The sequence below is a fragment of the Perna viridis genome, chromosome 5, assembly GCF_037379345.1.
Source record: "Perna viridis isolate PV_CMFRI_1.1 ecotype Kerala chromosome 5, ASM3737934v1, whole genome shotgun sequence".
In the NCBI taxonomy this organism is placed as follows: Eukaryota; Metazoa; Mollusca; class Bivalvia; order Mytilida; family Mytilidae; genus Perna; species Perna viridis.
The window spans coordinates 6,280,685-6,299,524 of NC_142449.1; the positions used below are offsets into that span (position 1 = coordinate 6,280,685).

Below are 18,840 nucleotides of genomic sequence, written 5' to 3' on the forward strand. Positions count from 1 at the left end.
CAATCTCACAAAAATCGTAAGTGTAAAATTGATCGTAAGTTATGACGTAACCCTGCTATTTTATGTTGTGACGTCATTACTTACGATCAATTTTACACTTACTACTTTTTGTGAAATTTGTCTCTTTTAGTGTCTTGCAACCAAATCCAACAGCCTGGAACTTGTAAGGATTGGCTTTCATACGATTCAAGTCCCATCTTCTGGTAAATAATTATCGTTGCCTAAAATGTTGGAATGTTCTGTTCCGTTTTAATTACATTTCAGCTTCGTTTCGCAACTTACAAACACTATTTCCGGTGGACAAGATAGTCACATGAACGTCACATGCCATAAAGGTTTTATTTCAACGAGCTTATAAACAAATCGAAAGAAGGAAACTTCGTTTCTTTGAAACTAATTATATTTCTGCTTCATTCGCTTTACTCTCATTTATTGTAAACTCGTTGACTGCTTAAACTGTTATAATATCTATAGGTTACTTTCATTTCCACATAACGTAGGTGCTTGCTTCCACTATCAAATACATGACGTCCGGCTAATATATTATATGAAACAGTGATTACCACCATCACCAAGGGTGGGGGGTTAACTTAAGTACAATGGGTAGGTACAGATGTGCGGCCCATATCGTTCTACTTTTTATAATTAGTAATATATAAAAAGGGTAGGAATTTTGTTGCAGTATATGTGATTGGGGTTAAAATTTACAAATTAGGCCTGTATTTACACACGGTAATTGATTTGACATCAATTGAATCATCCTTAAAATCATCAAAGTAAATAAATATTAACACTTGACTAATAAACAGGTAGGGATCCAATCAGCTGGGATATGATAATGTCTTTAGATACAATGTCAAATGTCTCGTGATCGGCATCCTGCTGTGATAGGTTTGTTTGTTTGTTGTGATTTAACGTCCGAGCAGCAATATTTCAGCTATATTCAGACAATGACCATGAAATGGATGATAAAATTAACATGAAATGAAAAAAAGAAAGGATGAGGCACAAGGATAATAGGGTCGACAAATTTTGATTGCCACTGGAAAAAGGGGGGATGGGTAAGGTCGGGCAATTTAGCCTCCTGTGGCGGAGCGCAAAGGTTCCTACTCCTATTGAATACCACAGCAGGGTTCTTTAATGTGCGAGGAACATGGCGTCTTTCCCAACATGGTGCACCACTATGGTTTGCGGTCAGGTTTTCCGTATTATAGCCTGACAACCCCAGCATGTAACACGCCAGGGGTACCCCATTCCACCACCTGGGGCACACATCCCAGTTGCTCTGTGGGCAGAGCGCCTAGCCCCCGGCTAGGTTTCTGAGCACTATTTAGTCGCCTTATACGACAAGCTTAGCACTGCTGCAGGCCTATTCTTTTAACACCCGGACTTGCACGGGGCTAGGTAGATACTGTTAAACACCATGCATATATATGAATGGGTTGCATAAATGCATTAGCATTACATATATATATGAATGTTAGTCAGTTTTTCATTGTCAGTATATGAATGGGGTGGGTAAAAATTCTTGGGGCTGCACACCTTTACCCTTTTATCAGTTATTAAGTTACCCCCCTCTGAACAATACAAGCTGTTTAGAGGACTAACACTCTCTTGCACCTGTTATAAGCAGTCCATTAACTGCGGATACTATTTGAAGGGAGTTTTGATCCAGACTGACCAGATAAATCAATTTTTTTCTCACAAAATTGAATATATTTCTATTTACTGCTCAGCAATGATGAATCTAATGCAACGCAAGTATCACCATCAAACACTTCTAATCAAGTCAATACAATGATTTTTACATCCAAACTCAATATTTCTACGATCGCTTGGATCAAAAGTGAAACTACGGCAACCTTTGACATCACTTGAGAAACAGGGTTTGCTCTGCTCTTATCATGTTTGTGATAACACTAGGAACATAAACTTTCCTGCATTTTCTAGTGTCATTGTAGTTACAAAATATATTGTTCTGTAATATTTTTGTTTTTATGTTGAATAAAAAATATCTGTTGACCTAAATCCTAAAGGACACAACTTTACAATTGACAGTGCCACACATTGTATATACCAATATGACGAACATGAGTGTTATCATACTATGGTATGTTCAGTACCTTACAAAATAAAGTGCCATCATTGACATGGCCTCATACTGTGCCTCTATTTTTAGTTTCTGTCTAGAACAGTGTACAAGTACAATGCATATCAGTGCCCACCCTTATATAACTACTGATCATTACAAACTAGAAGTATCTACAGCTGATCATGTATTACAGATTCAAATCTAATTATATTTTCCAAACATGCAGGTACTTCCAAGTTTTGAATGTGTTCCATGATGTACTTTCATACAGGGACTTTATATTTCAGGGACTGGTCACTCTTAATAAAGTGTATATAATGTGTAAGAATAATTGTGCCTCTCCATCTTTATACTGGATAGACTTAAACCCTACAAGATACATAACTAGGGGAAGAAAAATTATTCAGGATTTTATTTATATAAGTTATTAAATTGACCAATTGATAATAACAAAGTTATGATGAAAATACAGAGGAAGGGTGTGTTCTCAAAACACTAAAATTTAATAAAAATGTCAAAATTTACCTGTTAAAATCAATCATTACTTATTATTTATCAGTAATTGCCACAGGGAAAATTAATGAAATTGGCAACCTTCTAACTGTTAATTGAATATTTCAAACTCATTATTATGTAATAAAAATCATATCATTTTAAAGAAGTTTCTATTATCTTTTAATTGGTAATTTCATATGGTTAAACAAGTAGGAAGACACAATGATTAATGGCTTACTGGGGTATAGTTTAGGAAAATGAAAATTTTGATATTTCTCAAGACATAGGTACATACATTTAGTCATCACTTTATTGATATTCAAAACACACTTATTAAAAATTGCCATTCAGCAGACTTTTCTCTTTCATTTGATATTAATTTCATTTTAATAAATGCAATATTTTTCACAAACATTCAATGAGTAAATCCTACTTTATGAACCTTTAAAAAAATATTTTTTTAGCTTATTTATCTAAATAGACTTAATTTTGAAATGGAAAATATTTAAATTTCTCTTATTTTAAATGAATAAAAAAATATATGTTGCCTCCCTCCAATCTTTTATCTTTAATTTGGGACATACTCATCAAAACCCAGCCAGTGATTTTTACAAACACCCTTAGCGAAGTTTACCCTATTTTCAACAGAGAAATTTGAGAAAATTGGCTAATAAACAGCCAAATAGCAACAGCAGTGTCCTACAAATGTATTTAGATTATTACAAGTAACTTCTCCCTTTCACTCCTTGTTTCATATAATTGGTGTTTAAATTAAAGCTTGTCTGAGGTCATGAAACCTCAATTTCTGATACATGTATATTTTTTTGCAGGACCATTTAGATTTCATTTACCATGGGGTATTGCACCTTATCATACTTCACTTTTACTCGTATTGTAGACCTACAAAATTCATCAATTTTTTTTTCTGATTGTCCTTTCAATGTCTATAAAATTAGTTTGAACCCCTGTTATAATCCTAGGAGTTAATCTTACATCAGCTACAAATACATATAAGTAATGACATCATAACAGGAAATAGCATTGTGATGTCATAATTTACGATCAATTTCACACAACTTTTTGTGAATTTGACGCCTGTATTACAATATGATTGAGTGATATGATACGTGGCATGTATTATTCTATGTTGACACACCATTTATTAAAGTGACTACATCTTTCATACCATTTTATACTCCACCACACGAAGAGGAAAGGTATTATGTGATACCCTCTGAAAATTTGCTTTTCTGTCTGTCAGTCCCCTCAATTTCTAGATGATAACTTGAGAATGGATCAATGAATTTTTAATAAACTTTGTATAGTTGTTAAGTAGCTGTCTTTGTAAGAATCATGCAAAATCTGAAAAATGTGATACACCTCAAAAAAGTCTACATATTTTTATTTTTGTAATTAAGTTGTTTTATGGGTTTTTACTATGAAATGTGTAATTATTCATTCAAATCTGCCTGCTCTTAGGAGATAATCCACATTGAAAACCCAGTAAATTGTATTGTATTTGAGCCGCATTTACGGAGTTATCTCCCTTAATTTTCAAATCTACAGTGCATTCTATATAATTTTTATCTCCTAAGAGCACGGGTTATATGAAAAACCACATGTTAATTTCTGTTTACTATGACATTGAAAACAAAATATCAAAAATAAAAATATGTAGGTTTTTATCCATGAATCACATTTTGCATGATCCTTAGATGGAGTGCTATTTAAATATAATAAGTTACAAGTTAAGTTCAATTTGCAGCAAATTCCAAGATGTAGTTTTTGAGTTGGGTAATTTTTAACATTTTGCTATCCCCCTTTTTTCTCTATTATGTGGCAGAGTATTATTTAATGTTTGATTAATCCTCTTTTTTTGTCCCTTTCCTTTCGCGAAAATGGGGGAGTAAAGAATTCAGTTTTCCATCCGTCCATCCTTCTGTCTGACTGAAATTGGTTTCCAAGCAATGCCATTACTTTTGAACACCATAGACTTTCATCAAACTTACACAGTTGAAGGCCTATGAGGTAATTTCAGGGTCAGTAGGTCAAAGACACATGTACTTAGTGAAATATAATTTTGGGTCGAAAATAGGTTCCCAGGGCATAACTTTTGAAGGCCTTCATAGGCTTTAATCAGACTTGCACAGTCAAAATCTTATTAGGTAAGCGAGGGAGTATAAAATTATAAAATTCTGTCTGTCCCTCAGAATTTCGTTTACAGAGCATAACTGTTGTTGCACAATTTTTTTCTTTTCATTACTGATATTCCATGAAAGATTACTTTGTTGCAAGGCAGGGACCTAAAGCACTGCTCTTGTTTAATCGAATAAATTAATTTGGCTTCTGAATTATTACAATTTAAAGCACTTAGGTGGGTCATCACAATTTACAATTGTATTTCTCAGAATCTGTACTGGCATATATGTAGGACATGTGGTTCTGTGTAGCTACATATATCTTCATATTGTTTATTCCTGTACAAGAAACATTTGAAGGGCACCTGTGACACTCATTTCACTATATTTTTCAGAAACTGAGATAATTATAATGGGAAAATGGCAGAGGACTCAAATGTACAGGGTAATGAAGATGTCCAGAAAGATGACATTGGACAGAACAGGCAGAATGGTGTTGCTAAGATGAAAACAAATGTTGAAGTTCCAGAACATTCTGACAATTTAGATTTACCATTAACCCCAGATTCTGCTTATAATGACTCTGGTATAGACAAAACCGATGTAAAATCTGAGTCAATTAGTTCAACAGCCTCCCTATCTACTAATGGAGAAGTTTCTATAGATATGGTTGTAACCAGTCCATCCTTACCACATACAAGTACTCCTATGTGTGATAACACTAGGAAGTCCAATGTTAGATTTGAAGTGGACAGTCGACATGACTCTGTGGCTAGCTTTATCTCTGATGTTAGTAATGACATGTCTGTCTCGTTGGAATCCAGGGATATACTAATTCCAGAGGAGGTTAGAGTTCCCATCATTGGATATGAAGTTATGGAAGAGAGAGCCAAATTTACTGTAAGTATGAAAAGAACAGGTATGAGATCCTCAATAAAGGGAAAAATAAAGTATTATCAGGGCTTCAGAGCTTACTTGGTGTGTTTACACTTATAGGAAGACCTTTTGGTGATCTCTTTAAGTATTTACTATTTTTATAAAGGTTATACAATAGTGCAATTGTTTCTTTTAACAATAACCGTTCCTTTTTCTATGGTATAGTTATATTGATTCTGTTATTTCAAGTTACTTTATGTTGCGACCCAAAGGAATAAACTTATTACAGTATGAACAGTATTAGAGTATTGACAGTATTAGAGTATTGACAGTATTAGAGTATGAACAGTGTTAGAGTATGAACAGTGTTAGATTATGAACAGTATTAGAGTATTGACAGTATTAGAGTATGAACAGTGTTAGAGTATGAACAGTATTAGAGTATGAACAGTATTAGAGTATTGACAGTATTAGAGTATGAACAGTATTAGATTATGAACAGGATAAGATTATGAACAGGATAAGATTATGAACAGTATAAGATTATGAACAGGATAAGATTATGAACAGGATAAGATTATGAACAGTATTAGAGTATGAACAGTATTAGATTATGAACAGTATTAGAGTATGGACAGTATTAGAGTATTGACAGTATTAGAGTATGAACAGGATAAGATTATGAACAGTATTAGAGTATGAACAGGATAAAATTATGAACAGGATAAGATTATGAACAGTATAAGATTATGAACAGTTTTGTGTTAAGTGATTCAAACCAATAACCCTCTCAAATCAGAGAAACATCTGTTTTTTAAACCAGGTTTGATAAATCTAAATATTCTCTCATTTCCCGAATATTTAAATGACCTTTTCAGTCCTTGTTGACCATTTGTTGGGGATCTTAAACTTACATATTTTAGGTGTTCAAGATACAGGTTCAGAGAACTGAAGGTGACAGTTGGTATGTGTTCAGAAGATATACAGATTTTGTTCGTCTGAACGATAGGGTAAGAGTATTCTCCTTCTGCCTTCACTTAATTTAACTTTATACTTGCAAGTATACAAGGGTGAAAAGATGATATTTTTCCTATAGTACACCTACAGTACACCTATTATTTTTTTGCAACTTCCAAATTTTGAAGAAATCTAAAAGGTATACTGTATAGTAAAATTTTATTTTTCTTAACTGTCAAACCTATGGCTTGAGTAAATATGTAGACAGTTCATATCAGTGTTTCTGAGCTAAATATTGTTAATGAAGAAAGTATTGCATGATGAACAAATTTATATTGCATTTTTTCTCTCTTTTTTTTTGGCAAATTAAGAAATGTTAAATTTAATTTAATATTTATTACTAACTTGAGTGTTGTAGTAATGCCATTACTTTATATATTAGTAACTTGAGTGTTATAGGAATGACTTTGTATATCCATGTGACTTGAACAATTTTTGTTCAGAGTTTTACTTGAGTCTAAGTAATTTTTGTTGATTGTTTTCATAGAAATATGTTTCTCAAAGTTTTATGTGTAATTTACTTGTTTCTTCGTCAGGTGAGGAAAAGATTTCCAGGTATAAGGTTGTCCCTACCTCCCAAAAGATGGTTTAGAGACAACTATGATAAGAACTTTTTGGAGGATCGACTGTTAGGCTTACAAGCTTTCGTTGATAATTGTACTTCTAACAATGACATTTGCAATAGGTACATATATGTATATGTTTTGACATAGTGTCTTTAGAAAAGGGTGTCATACTGGAGTACCGATGGAAGACAGTATATCACCTGGGATGTATTAAGGGTTGTAATTGTTAAAACCTCATATGTATAACTCGTCAATTGCTCATTAGATTTTGATGAAATTTTATAAGAAGGTTTGGCATCTTATTAGATGTTAACGTAGGTGATAATTGTTGTCCGATTTGTTGAAAGGGAGATGATACCACTACAGTGTAATGCATTTTGACACCTTTTCAAGTGCAAGTCCTCCTAAATGGCTAAAAAGATTTCAATAAAAATATACAGGAAGTTTAGGCATCATATTTAAATGTACATGAAGGAAGATGACAGGTCACTGTAAGAGGGTGGATTATACAACTTCGGGATATAACATCATGGAAATCCACTTGATGTAGCGGGATATTCTCTTTGTCAGCTTGCACTCAATGTTTCTAGTAATTGGTGTATTGTACTTTTCTTTTTCATTAAACATGTAACTAACTTAATTGCGGTTTATTTTAGTAAGCCTGTCAGAGAATTCTTCTGTTTTGATGACCCTCCAGGGCCTCATGATAGCATAGAGGAGAGCAGGGTAATTTATTAAGAAATTGGTGGAATCAAAACCTCTTTCAAATCTACCAATATTAAACAACTTTTAAATAGTTTCTCTAAGTCTAATTAAGAAGGATGGAAGTCATTGTAAGAACCATTGATTGGATAGTATACAGTCAAAATAACCTCCTTTACAATAAATAACTACCATTTGATCTTTTCAGCAGCACAAAAAAATGAGAAATAAATTAGCACTCCCAAGTGATGACCAAGATAGAAGTTCCATTTTGCCTTTATTGACCTTGAAAATATAACCAGAATATAGAAAGTGCCCATTTATAATTAAGCACTAAATTGTTTGAAAGTTAAAATGAATATTATCAGTAGTCTAAGACTGAACTTTAATGCACTGTTTTAATTGCATTATTTTTCATAGAGTTTTTCCAAAAATAATTTTGTAGGGATTAATTTTTGTTGTTTTAACACCGAGAAAATATTAATCTTGTTCAGATTAAATATTTGTTTGGGGTTTTACAGAACCTGTATTGATTTTCAGGCATATTGTGAATCCCTTGAAGACAGTATGAGTACACAAAGATCAGTTATTGAAGAAAAAGACAAAGAAATAGAGCTCCTGAAGGAACAAGTAGAATTGTATAAATCTCAAGTTGAAGAATTATCAAAGTCACTCAAGTAAATAATGTGTTAATTACCGGTAGACATATGAGATAATCCACTCTTTGTAAAATAGTTTGACAAATGCCTTTTTTTTTTCAGGAAATCTTTATTTGTGCATTGTTAATTTTTCATGTAGAAACAATAGGTATAAGATGAAAACTTGTGAGTAGGGGATATTTTATTTTTGGAGATTACAAACTAAATTACCATGTTAAAGTTCATTTGGTCTTTAAAATTTATTACATGGATCACCTCCTGTATCATTTCACTGAAAAAGAGCAAAATACTGTAGAAAGCATGATGAGATTTATCTCTGGTCAAATTTTCATTTTAATCTGTAAAGCCATGTTGGAATTATTGCCCTTTTTCAACATATTTTTGCTCTTTTTAATGTTTTTTCTTTAAAAAATCTCTTCTTCTGACATCATTTGACCAATTGAAACCAAATTTGGTATGAATGTTTTTAAGCTATTCTGCATAGATCAGTTGTGGGGATTTTTGATCTGTTGAAAAACATGGCTGTCGATATTAAAAAAAAAAGTGGACGGACAGAAGTTAATTGCTAATATCACAGTTAGACATTTTAGAATTTTTTTTTTTGATTTTGTTAAAGATAATACTTTTCTGAACTAGGTTGAATTGGTGTTTGTGCATTTGAAATTGTGGTGTTTTCTTTGTGTCTGACATTGTTTCAACCATTTTAAAATAATGTGTTGATTTTCTGCCCACAAGACTCTAGGACCTGCCTTCTTTTTTTCCACTTTTTCCTAAATATTAAACAGAAATAGAGTTGAACATTCTTTTTATTATTTTTCTAACAATAAATGTATAGGTATTTAAACCCCATTTCACTCATCACTCCCACAGGCAAATCAGTTGCCACTTCTGTGGAGGAACGAATTGTACTGTGGCCCTGTCCATGAATGTAAACACTATTTCCATATATTTTTTCTATTAATAGATCCGGATCTAATTCGTCAGATATAGCCTGGCCTATTGTAGAATCAGTTTGGGCCTTAAAAAAATTGTTTTTAATTGTTTTAAGACCAGGATCAAACACCACAATGTAGAACCATGAATGCATCTTTCCTGTGCTCGCTGTTCAGGTAGAACGGTACTATTTCTCATTATTTTAGGTTGGCCTTTTGTGTACCCTACTTAAGTAAATACTTCCGGACACTGTGATTGGACAAATTGTGCAGATACCCAAAATGTTTTATTAATTCCAGACTCTAACATTATTATACTTTTAAAAAATTGCATTATATTTTTTGAAAACCATTTTATATGAATATTATGACTTTTTAAAATTTATGTGCTATTCGCATATAAAGGGAGAACTTTGACCCCAAACATCATCTGCTTTCTATACCAAAGAATCGAGACAGTTTTGCTATGACTTTGATTGCAATTTTAGTTAGAGAAATGAAGATATTACTTGAAAAAAGTCAGTTTATAGCTCCGTCATTGTTTTAAAGGTGTCAATTTTTCAAAAGTTTCACTATTGTCGCCTGTGGGAAATAAATAGTACCGTTCTACCTTTGACTTCAATAATTCAAGCCCTCACTGTCATTGATTTTCTCTGACTCACGAGCGATAGATAGTGAGTGGAATATAACGACTGAATTATTCGGGTTATTCTACCTTCAGATCTCTTCGCCAATCGGTAAACCTCAGGTGACTCCTCTACTCTGGACTCGGCCGAAGTTGTGAAGAGTGATCTCTTCGCTTCAAAGTATTCAAAACAAACTTTGAACAACGTGGTTTTTACTGTAAAAATTGCTATGTCTTTCAAGCGCATTAAAGATTAAGACTATTATAGATATAGCCAATAACCTTTAACCTTTTATTATTTTTTTTTGAAACAGTAAAGCACCGAGTCTGTGGAAAAAAAAAACAAAAACAAAAAACAAAACGAAAGTCATTTTATTTTTTTTTCCAAATTGCTAAAAATTAGGGTCGGTGGATTCGTAAAACTAAAAATAAAAAAACTATTTTTCATCCCCATTTCTACTAATGTTATTTTAAAAAATCTTGTCCTATGAAACTACCAGACCAATTAGAACTAAACTTGGTATGAATATTTCTTAGGTGTATTCTGCATAGATTTGATGTGGGGATTTTTGATCCATCGAAAAACATGACTGCTGTTACTAAAAATAGAACAAAGGGGTCAGTCGCAAGTTTTTCTCATATATCTCCAAGACTGTTAGGTTTAGCCATATTCTTTCAATTGCCGAAATGATCCTTATTATAAGGCCTTCGTAACCCTTCGGGGATCAAATTTGTCGGACGACTCCATGTTAGAGTTATTGCCATTGAAAGGCAAAAAATGATGTTTTCAGCAGTTTTCAGCCAATATCTTGAAAACTATTATAGATAGAAACTTTCAATTGATGAAATGATCCTTATGATAAGTCCTACCAAAGTCTTCTTTGAGTCAAAATTGGTGGACAACTCCTTGTTAGAGTAATTGCCCTTGAAGGGCAAAAATTTAACAAGGTAGCAATTCATGCTCCTGGGAGCCTCTTGTTACATTTCTCCCATAGAAAAGGTTGCCTATACAGTGGAATATTACAAAGAGAAAAGAGCCAGGAATGAAAGAAGCAACAAAACTTCTTTTTTTTCAAACTTTGAGGTCAGATGATATCTTGTTAATTAAGATGTTATTCTGTCTTACACAACAGGGATCACCACAAACAAAAGTTCAAGGGTAGGGCAAATCAACTTTTGTTTGTGTTCATACTCTTCAAAGCATTTCATATTTTTTAGAGGTCTCTGGCTTTTGCATTCTTAGCTTATATTTTGCTGCAAAAGACAGAAAAGTCATTTCCTACATAGTAGTTACTTGTTTTTGGTTTTAAATATGATTTTATTATCAATTTTCAAATATTTAAGTATGGGTCTCAAAATTCAAGGGTGGTGCAGCCCCACCCTGATACGAAAAATGTTTTGATAATAAAAGTACTCAAGAGGGCACACCTTATCTCAAAAAACAGCTAGCTCTTAAATGCCATTATAGAAAAGCATACGAAATGTTTAATACCATTGATCATTTGGCATACATTAAACACAAACTTGAATGTGCAAGAGAATAGATACCAACAATTAAAACTGTTAACAACATCATTTTATTTATTGATTTTATAAAAACATATCAACATGATTAATCTTTTTTTAGAACTCAGACAATGAATGAATGCAAGGTGAATAGAAAGAAACTTAAAGAATACTCTCCAAGCTGAAAGTGAAGTGCACCTCAGCCTTACTCAGTAATCTCCAAGCTGAATGTAGAAATCCATTCCTTGATCTCAGGCTTACTCATTCCCAGACAAACATATCATTGTACTTGTGGATTATTATTGTATGACATCTTTAATGCACCTTTCAATGGTGAAAACATCACATGGATATTAGTGTAGTGGCTTCTTCTCACTGGCAGAAATATTGTGCTCCAGTAGCTGATCTAGAGGAGTACTCCTTTAGCTCAGTTGGTATAGTCGCAGGGGCCCTGGTGTTGAATCCTGCCTGGTACTATTGTGAATTTTGTATAGTGCTCCATGAATTTCTATTTAGTTTGATAAATCATTATAAGAGTAAGAATTATGCTCTTGGTCGTGCCTTATTATTTTGTGATATGGAGGAAAAGTAGAATAGACTATTAATCACCAGGATCCTGCTGTACAATGAAGCCATTCTGTACCAAGTACATGCTTTATATTGAAAATAGAATGTACACAATATCAGAAAAAATTATTTGACGATTAATGAACAACTATTGTTACTGGCAATAACCTACATTATAAGGCCTTCATAAGCTATAAAATTTGATACATTTTTAATACAGATCAGTCTTTTTTTAATGTTGTCCTCTAGGCCTATAGAGTTTCATTTATATTGCTAGTGCTGAACAAATAATTCTCATTTGAATGGCATACTGTACCTAAAAACATTGTCAATTTTTTTATGAAATAGGATATTTTATGAATGTCCCCAGAACCCCCCTGACAAGGCATCGATCTTGCCATACCAATCTAGATTTAGGTGCTATGCCTCAGCTGTATATATTAATATTGTTTTTGTAGTCATCAAATTTAGGATCATAGTTTTGGGAGAATTTTTTTAATTCTTAAAAAAGAATATTTTTTGTCTGGAGTTCATAAACATGATAACAGGTTTTCCTTATATTATTAGCCTCCCAATTTTGCTCAATTTTCAAACTTTCACTCCCTTTAATTCCCAAATTAACGGTAAAAGGAAATTTTTACTTTTGACTAAAAACTAAGAATTCTTGAATTTTCATTGATATGGCATTTGGCTTTTTCACCATGAAAAATTACCTGGATTTAAAAAAAGAAAAGATACACTCAAGATATTTACATATAAGTTCTGAGTGAGGCCAATGTCTTCTTGAAAACTCATGATTGAAGTTTGTAATTTTTGTATTATTGAGAAAGGTATTTTATTTTTTATGATATCAATTTTTTGTTATTTCATGGGTTATTGATGAGATTCCAATCAGTATGTTAATTTATAGTTGAAAACAGATACTATAAAAGTACTTACATTTATGGGTATCAAAATTTCTAGATTTTCCTAGAAAATCATTTTTTTTATTGAAACTTTTTCTTTTGTTTGAAACTTAAATTGTAGTTCAGGGACATATAAATTTATTGAAATGATATAGTTTTTCCATAGAGATGTTTTATTAAAAAAAAATAAAATGCAATGTATATTATGATAAACAAGTATGAGCACACTTATAATTAACATTATATTCAGGACATTAAATCATTTGATAGCAACAGAATTCATTGGAAACCTTTTTGTCACTTTTTGCACAAAAGTAGATTTTTGTTTGCCAAAACAGTAGGGTAGCTTTTGTACCATGAACTTAATTGAAGTAAATTTTACATTGCATGACTTGCTTGGGTACAGAATCATTATAATCTGTAACTGCATTATGTGTATCACAAATTTAGGTTTTTAGTAACATATGGGATTTCATGTATTTTTTTATTGCCATGTGAACATAGTGAGTATGTGTTCTTACAAATTATTTGAATATGTACAAAGATATATTAGTGTAATAAAATTTAAATAATTGTAAAAATATGATAGTACAGTTGTCTCAACTGACAATAAATTGGGGGAGGGGGGGTCAGCATTAATCAATGTTTTTTATCATGGTAGTGGATAATAGTTTTGATTGTTATGTCACTCATGTTTCCATAATGGTTCCTTCTTTGTTATATATTGTTCAGAGGGTTTGATCTCATTAAGCACAAATTTAGTAGATCAAGTAGTCTATAAAAAAAGGGTGGAGGGCATTCCAGGATATCCTCTGCTCATTTTTCCCCGAATTTTTCTCTAAGTAAAATTTTTCAACAAAAGAGGAGGTTCCACCTCCAATCCTCCAGTGAAGCAGTAGAGTACTTTTTATTACCCCAGCTAATGTTACAGTACAGTACAAAGTACCTTTCTTGCTTTAAATCTGACAAGTCCTTATATATAGTTCTATGGCACTTTTTCATTGTTCCTGTTGTATTCATGTTTTATGTATTTTTTTTTTATTATTATTTACTTGTTTGAAGCATTAGTGCAGTTTTGTACATTCAGTTTTAAGCATTAGTAGTTTTTTTGTTTTACAAATTTTTACTTTTATTATTTATTGGACAGAAGTTTTTGATTTGTATGAAATCCTTGACCTTTGAAACTGGTTTATAATTTTCTTTTTCAGTTGATTCTCTCCTATCTACAAGTGTTCAATTATTCCATTATAAATACACAACCATGTATAGATGTATGGCGTCTTGATGACTTCTGTTGTACACATGCCTTTTTTGTATTTGGAGACTGTACAAACCGCTTTTATTGTTTTTTTTTTTAAATTAATTTAGAATAACAACGGATAAAGTCCATCCAATATTGCCTTTAGTAGGCTACATATATGTACATGTAGTATATGTAGTATAAATGAGTAAGATCAGGTAAATGTTTCTTAATTTATTTTATATTAAAAATACTTTGTTAATAACTTTGTTAATAATGTTGTTGGAATAATGCCATAGTTACACTTGTGTGCAATAAATCTTTAGGAATATGCATTGTGTCTATTTATACCCCATGTAACATTGAACTTATTTTATATGAAATTCATATGATTGGGAACAGAACTTGGAAAATACCAGAAACATGTAGGAACTGTTCAGTTTGCAAGCATTCGGCTATAATTATATTTCTTCACAGTTTTTTAGAAGTCCACTGATTGTTTTAGGAGAATTTAAAATGTTCAAAATCTACATAAGCACCATTAACTTTGATTTATGGATTAACAACTGCTTCAGTGGTCTTAACATTGTGTGCTCTTGTTTTTTATCTTTGACTGAATCACACGAAAGACTATAAAACTGGTAGTCATTGCTTCTTTGCCAGGCAAGCATTATATAGGAGATCGATTGGCCCACTGGTTGGCTCAGAGTCAGAATGATACCTTCAGGCTTTTGTTTCCGTAAGTAGCAAAATGTCTGACTCAGCATAAAACAAGATCAGCTTGATTGATCAAATATCATTTTCCTGAAATGTATGAACTACTTGGATGTTAAACTACAATAAATCAATCATGAACATCCCAATTTTGCTTATACACTGGGTAAAATTAAAATTCAAACTACACTCTGCTAATTTTGTATAGGGTGCTCATCAAACACTTTTGCCTTTGATCCCAAGAGATATCTGAAATTTGATTGAAAAGATAGAGATTATCATAGTGTATCTCATAATAAAACATTTTCAAATGCTCTCGTTTGGGATACCCTAAGTATCAAAGGAACAAATATGCCAATTTTCATTGAATTCTGTGCAATGGTTTTTCATCAGAAGATTTTCAAAGTTGTACATGCGAAAAATGAAAAAAAAAAAAAAAAAAAAAAAAAAAAAAAAACTGTTTCAGGGGCTGTAACTCCTACATCAGTTGATGAATTGTTTTGAAAATTTCGGCATAGGTCCATCTATTGATGCTGAACAATATAACCCACACATAAATTTGCTTAAGGCACTGGTTTTTGAGTAAATTGCAAAAAACTGCCTTCTGACCCATATGTTCTATATTTAGTAATGGTGGCCATGTTTTTTTCACAAATCAAAAATCCCAATGATCAATTTGTTTGGGATACCCTAAGGAACAAATATGCCAACTTTCATTGAATTCTGTGCAATGGTTTTTCAGAAGATTTTCAATGTTGCAGTAACCCCAATAATTCAGCCGTTACATTACACTCACTACTGATTGCTACATTAACATGAGTTGGAGAGAATTGATGACAGTGAGGACTTGAATTATTCGAGTTAAAGTTGCACATGCGAAAAATGCCAAAAAAAAACAACTTTCAGGAGCTATAACTCCTACATCAGTCAATGAATGGTTTTGAAAATTTCAGCATAGATCCATCTAATGATGCTGAACAATGTAACCCAAACTTTTTTGTTACCCAAGCCAGAAATTTGCTTGAGGCAATGGTTTTTGAGTTAATTGCAAAAAAACTGCTCTCTGACCAATATGATCTATTTTTAGTAGTGGCCGCCATGTTTTTTCATGAATCAAAAATCCCAATAATCATTTAATTATACCCTGAGGAACAAATATGCCAACTTTCATTGAATTCTGTGCAATGGTTTTTCAGAAGAAAATTTTCAAAGTTGCACATGCGAAAAATGCAAAAAAAAACTGTTTCAGGGGCCGTAATGCCTATATCAGTTGACAAATCGTTTTGAAAATTTCGGCTTAGGTCCATCTAATGATGCTGATAATATAACAATATAACCTTCTGCCAGAAATTTGCTAAAGACAATGTTTTTTGAGTTATTTGCAAGAAACAGCCTTCTGACCCACATGTTCTAGCTAGGGGCAGGGCCCAATCTGTTAAAAATCATAAAGATATCTGAAATCTTTTTGTAATAAAATTCTGTGCAGGGTCAGCTTGATATGACCACAATGATCCAACCCTAAACAATTTGGGCAAGTATTGACACATTAAAGCTTAGTACAGCTCAGATTTTGGATCATGATTGAAGTTTCTGACACAGAATGAAAGTGTTCAAAGAAATTTAAAACTTAGCAATTAAACATGTCAAAGAATACCAAGAGTTTAATTTTGTTATGCCACACGAGACAATACATATACGTTATGATCTTACCAAAGAACTCCTAGAATTTAGTTTTTTTGTTGCAATTTAACTTATGTGTGAGTTGAGTGAGAATATTTATAATATATTCATTCTGTTTGCTGTGTAATTCAACATTGACAAATACAATGTAATGAACCCATACTATTTTTATAGTTTCAAACACTTGGTCCTAAATACATAAAAATCAAACTATAGGGTAACAATCAGCTTCAATGAATTCTCACTTGTATTTCCTTGGACAAAGGAATTCACTTGTTGGTTCCTTCTCATTTCTAAATGGTTCATGTCATAACCCCCTCAAGTCAATCCAAGCCTTCCTTCTGTGGTATGACATGTAGCCAAGGGATAAACAAGCCTGGGGATTTTAAAGAGGAATCTAATAAAAATCCAATGATAAAAATTTAAAAATCAGACCAATTAAAAAAGTTAATTTTTGGAGTGTCACCCACTTTGGTCTCTATAACTCCTAAAAAATTAAAGATAAGTTGAATCTGTAAAGAAAAAAAACATCTGAAACAAGAATTTGAAAAGGAATACATTGAGAACAAACTCAAAATCAGAATTACAATAAACTTTTTCCAGCAATTCTATTTACAACATTTATTTTCCATCCTTCAGCTTCTTATTTTCAAATGGAGTAGGGTCAAAATCTCAAGAAACTATGAGACTCTCTGCCATGTCCCTAAGAACTTTGTATTAAAAAGTTATCAAGGGAACCAAGGTTATAGTGGTAATCAAAAGAATGTAATCAAGGGACAAAGACAAGACATGGAAAACAGACATACACAACAAAGAACATAAAGTAACTAAAATCATACATACAAAGTAACAAAAGCAAATGAGCAACTCCGACTCCACTAAAAACTGGGAGCATGGACCAGGTGCACCGGTAGGGTAAGCGTCCTCTGCTTTTCTAGAAACACCCGCAAAGTTGCTCATAAAAAGTCAAGTCCGGGTAGACACACGGGGAAAGGAAAACTATGACATGTTGAATAAATCAGTTTTCATGGTGCAGATGGATACACCATAACGATCCATGAGTTCATAATGACAACAATAAAACTTCTGTAGTGATGACTTCAATCTTGTAGTAACATAACCCTGTTCCAGAAGACTATTTGTTAGAGTTCTAGCGCAATACAAAAAGTCTGTGTAGTTAAGTTTCAAAACGATCTGAAAAGCTTTATGTTATTAACCAAAGTTGGCAGATAACTATGACAACCACAGCATGATACCATTATAAGTCAGCAATCATATAATTAGTGAATACCAGTACATCTACTGGTTAACAATAAATAAAACAAGAAACATCCCAAATAACTTACCCATGCTTTATTAATAGGAAAAATTAACTAGTGAGGGGTTTTATAAGCAGAGAGCATTTCATGGCTAAATAATTTTGTCAAGCATTCTTAATAATGCATAGTATGGTACATGTACAATTTATACATTTCTTTTCTCATTTTTTGACCATACAAATACCTGTCAGAAAAAAAAATAAAGACATGAACACTAATAAAATAAAGTGGAAGACTGTAAAAGATAGCCATAATAGTGTGGTGTACGTGTTGGCTAACTCACAAAACAAAAATTAATCAGCTATTCTAAAAGTCTTGTTTTAGACCTTGATAAATACATGTCTAGCATGAATTTTTATGGTTGCCAAATTTAACAATTAATTCTAAGAAGGAAAACTTCTAGAACACCTGCTCTTCACTTCTAAATTCCATATACCATTTCTGACAGAAAGATTTTGAGCAATTCATGTTTCAGACAGCCTAGAAATATAGGATGCTAATACTCAGTCTTTATTAAAATTTAGCAGCAATTAATTTTGGAATGTCAAAAAAGTGAAGCATATGGACTTATGGTGGGAAAACAATCAAGATTTTTTTTTAATTGGATTCATCTTTAGGCTCTTTGGAAATTTTCAGATATTTACCATCCAAAATCTGTAGGAATATAATACACTGTGGTACTTATTGTGTATCTAGCTTTTTTTAATAGTTATCATACTGAAGGCTAACAGCATAAAACTAAACTCCATAGTTATAACATTGATTTAGGGTTAAAAAATTTTATTGTACTATATATATCAAGAACAA

General features: G+C 32.2%; 1 protein-coding gene across 4 annotated transcripts; it reads left to right on the forward strand.

Moving 5' to 3' along the window:
* Positions 1 to 280: 280 nt before the first annotated feature.
* LOC148615748 (uncharacterized) lies at positions 281 to 14,655 on the forward strand. 4 transcript variants are annotated; one of them, XM_088582290.1, is made up of 7 exons: positions 281 to 335; positions 5,121 to 5,625; positions 6,525 to 6,611; positions 7,155 to 7,303; positions 7,841 to 7,910; positions 8,427 to 8,563; positions 11,730 to 14,655. In XM_088582290.1, exons 2-7 carry the CDS (start codon positions 5,146 to 5,148, stop codon positions 11,791 to 11,793), a joined length of 987 nt encoding a protein of 328 aa, XP_088438416.1. In that variant the 5' UTR covers positions 281 to 335; positions 5,121 to 5,145; the 3' UTR covers positions 11,794 to 14,655. The 4 variants fall into 4 exon arrangements, with proteins under 4 accessions (XP_088438416.1, XP_088438419.1, XP_088438418.1 ...); XM_088582293.1 differs by lacking the exon at positions 281 to 335 and adding an exon at positions 1,897 to 2,110; XM_088582292.1 differs by lacking the exon at positions 281 to 335 and adding an exon at positions 2,337 to 3,804.
* The last annotated feature ends 4,185 nt before the right edge of the window (positions 14,656 to 18,840 follow it).

Excerpts from the sequence above, each read along its gene's own strand:
- LOC148615748 (XM_088582290.1), top strand. The coding sequence starts at position 5,146 with ATGGCAGAGGACTCAAATGTACAGGGTAATGAAGATGTCCAGAAAGAT. Across the intron at positions 6,612-7,154 it reads TTGTTCGTCTGAACGATAGG|GTGAGGAAAAGATTTCCAGG; the intron begins GTAAGAGTATTC and ends TTTCTTCGTCAG. Across the intron at positions 7,304-7,840 it reads AACAATGACATTTGCAATAG|TAAGCCTGTCAGAGAATTCT; the intron begins GTACATATATGT and ends GGTTTATTTTAG.